The following is a 9,451-nucleotide window of genomic DNA, read 5'->3' on the forward strand; positions in this document are numbered from 1 at the left end:
TAAAAGTAAATTTAACATGTTTGTGACGTCATTTATCGCTTTGGTGTAGTTTCAAAGCTCTGCCACTAGATGGCAGACGTCTATAAGACTTGACGTGCAGTAGTTTGTTTATACTTTATTGCAATGGCGACTATGTCGGAGCTAAAAACTGGTAAGTTTTTTCATTCAACCTTTATTTATTTAAAAACTAGTAAGTGCCCTCTTACATACTCATTATTATTTTTTTGCGTACTTGCAGTCTAAACTATTAAGTAGTCCCATTGCACTAAATGCTGTGACAAATAAGAAGCCACAGATACGGGTTAGCTAGCATAGCATTAGCAACCTAACATCATCCCTACCAAACCTCATTAGGAAGTTTGACAATTTAGCAAAATAAGTTCCAGTCATTTGACAGAAAGTTATAGTTTCCAAATAATTCAAGATTTCCTAATTTATTACAATCCACGTTTCATCCGGTATAGCTAAACACTTGATGTATTTAAAATAAATCTAGTATATGTCTAAATAAGGTTGAATGAATAACTCAATTAACTGTTCACTGATGCTAATACAATCAAGCTAGGTAGTTGGGTAGGTTAGTGTGTCTTAGTGTCTGGGGTGGATAAAATAAAAAAAATAAATGTTTAAACATGAGACGATTCGAACGGTACCTCTTGATGATCTTTAAATTGTAATATGAGCCATATTATACCAATGTGTTTTTTTAAGAATGTAAGTGAATTAAAATTATGATAAAAACTGAATGAAGTTCGGTGCGCTTTATATTAGTAGTTAGCTACATTTTCTAACTCGCAGTTTTGGCTGGCTGAATATTTATTGTCATTTCGTTCAGATAACATTCGGACTGTTTGTTTCAGCTGTTCGGGACACGCTGGAGTCCCGTGGTGTGCTGTGTCAGCTGAAGGCTCGTATCCGGGCGGAAGTGTTCGGTGCTCTGGATGACCAGCGTGAACCACGGCCGCTGCTCTCCCACGAAAACCTGCTGATAAACGAGCTGATCCGGGAGTACCTGGAGTTCAACAAGTACAGGCACACTGCGTCGGTACTCACAGCAGGTGGGCAAACACATTAAAGTTACTTTTATATAAATGTATTACAGCTGAAATACTTTACATGCCCATATACTATCCTTTTCAGGTTCACTGTAGTTACCAATGCTTCTTTTGCTTCTTTGGCGTTTCCCTGTTCAGGGATCTCCACAACAAGTCATTTTCCTCCATCTCGCTGTCCTGTCCTCTGCTTCCTCTGCCCTCACTCCAACTACCTCCATGTCTTCATCCATACTGTATCTCCTCTTTGTCTTTATCCTGGCAGCTGCATTTCTAACATCCTGCTACCACTATACCCACTGTCCATCCTATGGACATGCCCAACTCCAAACCATCTCAGTCTGGCCTCGCTAACTGTATCTCTCAGTCCTTCAACCTGCGCTGTACCTCTTTAAAGCTGTACCTCATTCCTGAGGAATGAAAAAATGTAAATTAAACGTAAAAATCACCTTTTCTTGAAAAGGTTGTAAATGTACATCCAATCAGTATTTTGTGGAGGTTTAATTAAAACATGTTAACTGGTTCATGAGATATTTTGCAAACGGGTAAACAAGACTGACTTCCAACAGTTCCATCCATCCATTATCTTTACCCGCTTCTTCCTTTTCAGGTCGTGGGGGTCACTGGTGCCCATGTCCACCTAACACTGTGCGGGAGGCGGGGTACACCCTGGACAGGTGTCCAGTCCGTCACAGGGACACATAGAGCCAAACGAGACAAACAACCATTCACTCTCTCACTCACACCTAGAGACAATTTAGAGTTACCAATCAGCCTAACATGCATGTTTTTGGTCTCTGGGAGGAAACCGGAGTACCCGGGGAAAACCCACGCATGCACTGAGAGAACATGCAAACTCCACCCAGAAAGACCCCCAGACCGGGATTTGAACCAGGGCAACCTGTAAGCTAAAGCTGTGGTGGCCATCTTAAATCTGGTTGACTTGCAAGTTTTTTTTTGTTTGTTTTTTTCATTTCACCTTTATTTAACCAGGCTTAAACACTAAGAACAAATTCTTGTTTACAGTGCTGGCCTGGCAGCAGCAGCAGGTGCTTGTAGGGTCAAGGGAATGGAAGTAAGGCAAAACCATGAACTATATAATTCATTAACAAGCAAGGAACACATTACATTAACAACAGTTCATTGTCTAAGTCCAACAACAACATTACGAAGCATGAAAACATTTGCAAGTATCCTTAAAAATGGCTTTTAAAATATTTTTAAAACTTGAAACTGAGACAAGTGAGATCAGACCCAAAGTTTTTGGAAGCAGATTCCTGTCAGATGGAGCAGCAGAGCCAAAGCGAGACTTGGTCTTTAGAGTTGTTATTCACAAATACTGAGAGGATCGAGTGTTAATGGGACTTAACAATTTCCTGCAGGATCAATAAAGTTCTATCTTTTATCTTATACTGTACTTCGAAACGGGTGCTAACTGCAGTAGCTGAGTTAAATATGGAGGCGACTAACCCAAGTTAATCAGCTGTAGATCTTCACTAATGATTACTTTATCAGTTTCATTAAAATCCATCCTGTGGTTTTGGGGATATTTTGCTAACAGACAGTGAAAAGCAGACATGAGCAAAAACTATTATAGCCCCTTTGCTTTCAGCAGTGAGCGATCATAGGTGTAAGAAGGTTGTATTTACCTTTCAGTATCCAGTTGTCAGTGTAGAGCTGCAGTTCTCAATGATGTTTGTTTTCTTCTCTCAGAATCGGGCCAACCCGAAGCAGCTTTGGACAGACACTTTTTGGCTGATGAGCTGAAGGTTTCAGAGGATGCAAGTTCCAAGTCTGTGTAAGTGTCAGGATTTGGGAAAATCCCACAACAGTCCGCTGTCGAACATGGAATTAGACAATTTATTGGACTTCTCTAAGGTTAAGAGTTCCAGCTGGTTCCAGTCTCAATCTTTTACATTAAAACAGGCAACATATTTTTGGGAGGGGAGAAGAGATGCAAAAGTTGTCTGAGTATTATATCACAGTTTCATTTCTTTTGACTTGTCTTGATGCACCGCTTGAGAAACCCCCAAAACACACAATTCATAGTAACTAACTGATATCCTCGTCAGTCAACCCTGTTTCTACCAGTTTATTCGTGCTGAAGATAAGGGGAAAAAAAATCATAAAAGTTAATAGAAATTTTTTTACATGCTTTGCAGGCCCCTTCTGTACGGATTAGTGTCTCATTTTCGAGACAGCGGTGATCACAGAGGGAAGGTTTTCCTGCGGGGTCTTCACACAGCTCCTGGACAAGAAGAGTAAACTGTGATGTGACCTCCAAAACTCAGGAACTGAAAAGACGCCTCCTCTAGATGACATAATTTTACAGAACCTCACTGAACTCAACATATTTCCTCTTGTTCGTAGTTTTACACTCTGCCGTTTATTAGAGTTACAGTGTAAACTGTATGAAATCCAAAATGAATCGATTACATTTCATTTGTTACTTTAATTTGTCAAATAATTTCCATGACATCTATCAGTTTATTAGCAATACATAATATAGGCTTGTACTTACAAGGTACTACTTTTTTTTAAATTGTACTTTATTAATCCCCAATGGGGAAATTAATTTTCTCTCTAGTACTTATATGGTACGTACATGGTAGCAACATGGTTGCTGTCCTAGTACTTACCTGATAGTTACCAGGTATTACCAGCTAATTACTGTGTATGTACAAGGTGCTTACTGGCTACATACAAAGTATTTACTTATCCATTATTGTTTACATACTTGGTACATACTTGATACTTACCAGGTAAGTACTGGATACTTACTGTACCTGTTATGTACCAGATATTTATCAAGTATATACTGAGTATGTGCCAGGTAGATATAAAGTACAAACCTGGTACTTGCAGGGTTTTCTATCTAGTACTTATATGGTAGCTACATGGCTACTATCCTGGTACTTACCTGATAGTACTAGGTATTACCATCTAGTTACCATGTACATACAAGGTACTTACCGGCTACATACAAAGTATTTACACACCCATTATTGTTTATATACTTGGTAGTACCTACTTGATACTTACTAGGTAAGTACTGGGTACTTACCTGGTATGTACCAGGTATGTATCTATTATGTATGGGGGAGTGGTGGCGCAGAGGTTAGAGAAGGTGGGCCTGTGATCGGAAGATCACCGGTTCAAGCCCCGGTACCGACAACATCAAAAATGTGGGTGGGGTAGGTGAAGCACCCACACCTGCCCCCACCCTCATTCGCCCCATTCTGGGCCCATGAGCAAGGCCCTTAACCCCCATCTGCTCCCTAAACAGGTTTCTCTTGAAAATGAGTTCTCGTGACTCAATGAGACTACCTGGATAAATAAAGGGTAAATGAAAAAAAATGTATCAGATACTTACCAGGTATGTACTGAATATGTGCCAGGTCGGTATAAAGTACAAACCTGGTACTTGCAGGGTTTTCTCTCTAGTACTTCTATGGTACCTACATGGTAGCTACATGGCTACTATCCTGGTACTTACCTGATAGTACCAGGTATTACCATCTAATTACCATGTACGTACAAGGTACTTACCGGCTACATACAAAGTATTTACCGGTACTTACCCCTTATTTTTTTACATGATACCTACTTGATACTACCATGTAAGTACTGGGTACTTACCTGGTATGTATCTGTTATGTACCAGATACTTACCAGGTATTTACTGAATATGTGCTTGGTAAATACAAACCTGTTACTTATCTGTTCTGTACCTGATACTTAATAGGTACATACCAGCTAAATATGGGGTACATAACACAGTACATAACAGGTATGGGATATCTAGTACATATTTGGCATGCGCTTGATATTTACCAGGTATGTACTGGGTATGTATTTGGTCTATATCTGGCTCAGACCTGATACCAGTCTTGTACCTAGTACAAGGTACTGAATACTTATCGTGTACCTGAAACATATCTTTTATGTACATAATACTTAAAGTGCTCATAGCTGGTACATGTTTGACTGGTACTTTATACTAACTGGGTACATACCGGGCTGTTTTATGTATTGCTACCAGAAGTTTTTGTTTGAAGTTTTATTGTTTTTTGTGAGACTTGATCAGTACATTTTCAGCAGTCTTCAACCTGCATTGATTTAAATTGATATTTTGATCCCTTTTTTATATTATGAATGTTTGACATTTTATACATTTTAGAACTTTAAAAATAAATATTTTTTATTTATTAACCTCCGACTGTGATGGTCCTGTTTTTACATCGCACCATGTGGTGGCAGTGTCACTACAAAAAGCCAGGGCTGGTTCTGCACAACATACTAGTACATTTTGTTTTAAATATTATTTTGCCATATTTTTTGTCACCTCAGTTATTTTGAGTTTGATTTCATCACAGGACAGTTTAAAATGTACTGCTGTAGGCAAATATCAAGTTAAATGTGTACCAAATGCAACAAAATGTCATAAAAGTTGGTTTCACTTATTGTTTTTAAGACAATAAAGCTACAACAAAATTGGGAGGGAAAGATAAACCCTTTAGTCAAGAAAAATGTTCACTATTCAATCACATAAAATAAAAATAACTACCAGTACTAGACATTATGTAGTTAAGACCATAATTTAGACTTTCAGTCTTTTAAATGGAAGGGTTTTTTTTACATTTAATGTTTTTAAGTAAAAATAAGTGTTCTTGTTTCACACAGCTTGCAGCTCTTAGCTTTGTTAGCTATTCCAAAGTATGATAATTAAAAAAAAACTAGCATTAAGCATATATTTTTTTTGGTTACTGATATGGTATTTGCTGATTTTATTACTACTAAATATGACAATTCCCTTAAAAATAGATAATCTGAACAACTGAATACGACTTTTTCCACCATTTGTCCTCGACAGCTGTATAAATAGGATTGACTGCAGTCGTTTGCCTGCAGCAGGGCGAAACTGTTTACTCCGAGGCTCAGATTAGAACGTGATTGCATTCCACCAGGGTGAAACATATCCATAAACATATTAATGCTCCAACAGACAACCATCTTTGGACATGAGGGGAGTGAAAATAAAAGCATCACTATACATGCTACACGTGTTTCTTCACGACTGATTTAAACTTAAGAACTGCCGATTTCTCAAGTTGCAATTTAGAAAGAAAAATTATTTAATGTATAAATAGATGCATCACCCACTGCATTCATGAAGGACTATTAGACTGCCTGCAGCTGAGGGTGAGAAATGATGGAGCTGCAGATGGTTTGGTCAACCCTGCTCAGATTATTTGTTGTGAATGACTCTCAGCTACCATCACACAAAAATTTAGCTCTGCCTGTAAAACTGACTGACTTAGAGCAAGTTTTGTGTTTAGAAAATTTGATTAGCTATAGCAGCCATCTTGAACTGGATGGACTTCAACAGTTAAACAGTTGTAGACGTGCAGCCAATAAGTTCTTTCTAAAGGTTTCATTAAAATCTAACTAGTGGCTGATAAGATATTTTGTTAACAGACAGGACTTGACTTCAATAGTTTATGCTAAAATTTTAAGCAAATATCATGACCAATGAGTAGAGTATATGTTGATTTCTCAACTTCTATTGCACCAAATTTTCCATCAATAGCTGTAAAATTGACTGAGTTATAGACATTTTTGTTTCCTAGGGTCAGTTGGCTGCGGTGGCCATCTTGACTTGAGTTTAGTCCAATGATTAATGAGATGTAGCTGCAAACCAAATAATTATTTCTTGAAATTACTTTTTTTTTTTTTTTATCCACTGGTTCATGAGATATTTTTCCAACACTCAGACAGACACGGGAAATAGAAATACATCTACCGTATTTTTCGGATTATAAAGCGGATTAAGTGAAAGTAAAACATTTTGACAGATTTTTGAGCGCCGTGTACCACATACAATCAGTTCGAGGTCAGTAAGCACAACCAGAATTTATACATAAGGCGCACCGGATTATAAGGCTCACTGTTGACTTTTGAGAAAATTAAAGGATTTTAAGTGTGTCTTAAAGTCTGAAAAATACAGTAATGTAACGGTGGGGTTTAAAACACCTTTGAATGTAATTGGGTTTTTATTATCGCCTTCTTTTCAAGTTTTTAACTTTTTACTGCTTTAATAACTATCTTTCTTCTCTTAATTGGACGAGGAGCAGTCTTTAGCTGAAGGAAGTGAAATGTCTGCTTTTTCAGAGGAGAGACTCCTTTATATTTGAAGATTCCTTATATTTCTTAATTTTTACCTTGAATGGATCACAATATATCAAATTAATGATAACATTTGGACTGACACGTTCTCTGATGACATCACACAGCTGTATTACATCTGCTGAAGATGATCGGACAGCAGATTCTTTCATTATAAGACGTCTTGCACGTATCGTCTTTGATTTTCACTTGTCACCTTCACATACTGGTGGCAGAGGTGACTTTGTTTGAACAATGCCGTTGCTGTTGGACCATATTTAGTCACTGGAGTGTGGCGTTGTTGCTCACATTAGACTTTGAAACACAGAACGCTGCTGAGACTCCACTCAGACCCCGCTCTCCTTATATGGAACCCACTGCTGCTTTCATTCCCTCATCGTCCCTCTGTCCCGTCTCTCCTGAGTTTTTCTCTGCTCCACCTCCACGATGTTAATCAGAGGGAGTCCTCCATTCTGGTCTATCACCAGGTTTTACACAAACACACACAGCCACATCGACACACCGGCATGGCGTTTTGCCTCTGGCACAAAACAGGCCACAGATATCAAGCAGCAGCTTGATTTAGTGGCGCAAACAGAACAGTGTCCTTATATAGGAAGCTCCTTTGGGTAGAAACTGGAAACTGGAGGGAAGGAGGGAGGAAGCTGTGATGGAGGAATGTGCTGCGTGGAATACACATATAAGATGTACACATGCACGCGAAAAGAAAGGAGCTTTCGTTATTATCGCCGTCCGACAAAGGCCCATGGCTCTGCGTGTGTGTTCGTTTATCTGTTAGCAAAATATTCCATGAACCACTGGGAGTATTTGAACTGAATGTGAACTCAATCCAATTCAAGATGGCTGCCATACAAAGTGATTTTGGCAATAACAAAAGGGCTACAAGTCAACAGCAATATTAAGCTGAAGATTGGTGTGGTGGTAGTTGAGACTGATCCTCAGCCTACACTCCGAGCACTAACTGATAGCCTAAAGTTTGTGTTTAAACCTGAAATTCACGATGGAAATCAACTCTGTTAGCAAATTATCTCATGGATCACTGGCTGGATTATAGTCAAACCCAACAATGTGCCGTCAGGTCATCTGGATTGTTTCAGTTTTGTGCTGAGATGTTTCACCCTCCATCCAGAGGGCTTCATCAGTCTGAGGAAACACCAAACAAAACTGATTCGCAACCAACAGCTTACTAAAAAGTGGAAAAAACTTATGTTTGTGTTAAAATGGCCTCTGGGGCATGCCCTCTCCTCCGGTGCCCTCTCTCTCCCTCGTCGTACAGTCATGTCAAACTGGTTCAAAACACCAAAGTCCATGCTCAGTAATCCAGATATAAAATCCAACAATAATTGTGGTTTTGAACCAGTTTGACATGACTGTCAACGAGGGAGAGGGTGGGCACCTGAGGAGAGGACATGCCCCAGAGGCCATTTTAGCACCAACATAACAGTTTCTTTCCACTTTGGAGTAAGCTGTTGGTTGAGAATCAGTTTTGTGTGATGTTTCCTCAGACTGATGAAGCCCTCCGGATGGAGGGCGAAACGTCTCAGCACAAATAAAGAAACCGTCCAGATGGCCTGAGCATTGTTGGATTTTATATTGAGCATGGACTTTGGTATTATAGTCAAACCTTTGGGAAGTGATATACTAAATAACTTTTAGTCTTCCCAATGTGAGAAAAGGTGACAAATGGCAATAGCTCAGACAATTTTACAGGTATTGAGCTAATGTTTGGTGTGGTAGTAGCTGAGAATCATTCACAAAACATACTCCAAACACTAACAAATTATGCAAGATCTCACAGCATGAGCGCTCGTGTTTTCAAGGTTTCACGAAAAGAGCTGCATCTGTGTGTACAGTAAATGTACAACTCCATTATTTCTCAACATAAGAGGATGTGAGTGGGTGATTTTCATCCCTTCAAGGAATGCTGGACTTTTAATTGGATTTATGAATTGTACAAAGATGTCTGCAGCGTTACAGTAAAGGGGGAGTCCTGTGTCGTAGACAGCTGGTTTGCCATATGAGGAAAGGGAACATGTTAGACAACCTATAAACACGAATAAGTGTGGAACACAGATACTACGCTGAACTATTGTCTTTCTAGTGTTTAAAAAACTCTTCATTCACTCTATATGGAAATATTTTAGTGCAGATCCCTTTCAGGAACTTGCACGTGTCATCATGCTGCCTCCACATGTATAACAGAGAATATTTTA

At 38.9% G+C, this 9,451-nt stretch overlaps 1 protein-coding gene across 1 annotated transcript; it reads left to right on the forward strand.

Annotated features, from left to right (window-relative positions):
* The first annotated feature begins 102 nt into the window (after positions 1-102).
* cep20 (centrosomal protein 20) lies at positions 103-3,384 on the forward strand. The gene is made up of 4 exons (XM_037690277.1): positions 103-151; positions 861-1,058; positions 2,766-2,850; positions 3,215-3,384. Exons 1-4 carry the CDS (start codon positions 124-126, stop codon positions 3,315-3,317), a joined length of 414 nt encoding a protein of 137 aa, XP_037546205.1. The 5' UTR covers positions 103-123; the 3' UTR covers positions 3,318-3,384.
* Positions 3,385-9,451: the final 6,067 nt, after the last annotated feature.

The sequence above is a fragment of the Nematolebias whitei genome, chromosome 16, assembly GCF_014905685.2.
Source record: "Nematolebias whitei isolate Nwh7 chromosome 16, NemWhi1, whole genome shotgun sequence".
Taxonomy (NCBI): Eukaryota; Metazoa; Chordata; class Actinopteri; order Cyprinodontiformes; family Rivulidae; genus Nematolebias; species Nematolebias whitei.

What these genes read in the sequence shown, in the direction of transcription:
- cep20 (XM_037690277.1), top strand. Translation starts at nt 124, where the DNA reads ATGGCGACTATGTCGGAGCTAAAAACTG. An exon ending in TATGTCGGAGCTAAAAACTG is followed by an intron (nt 152 to 860) that starts GTAAGTTTTTTC and finishes TGTTTGTTTCAG; the next exon opens with CTGTTCGGGACACGCTGGAG. An exon ending in TGCGTCGGTACTCACAGCAG is followed by an intron (nt 1,059 to 2,765) that starts GTGGGCAAACAC and finishes TTCTTCTCTCAG; the next exon opens with AATCGGGCCAACCCGAAGCA.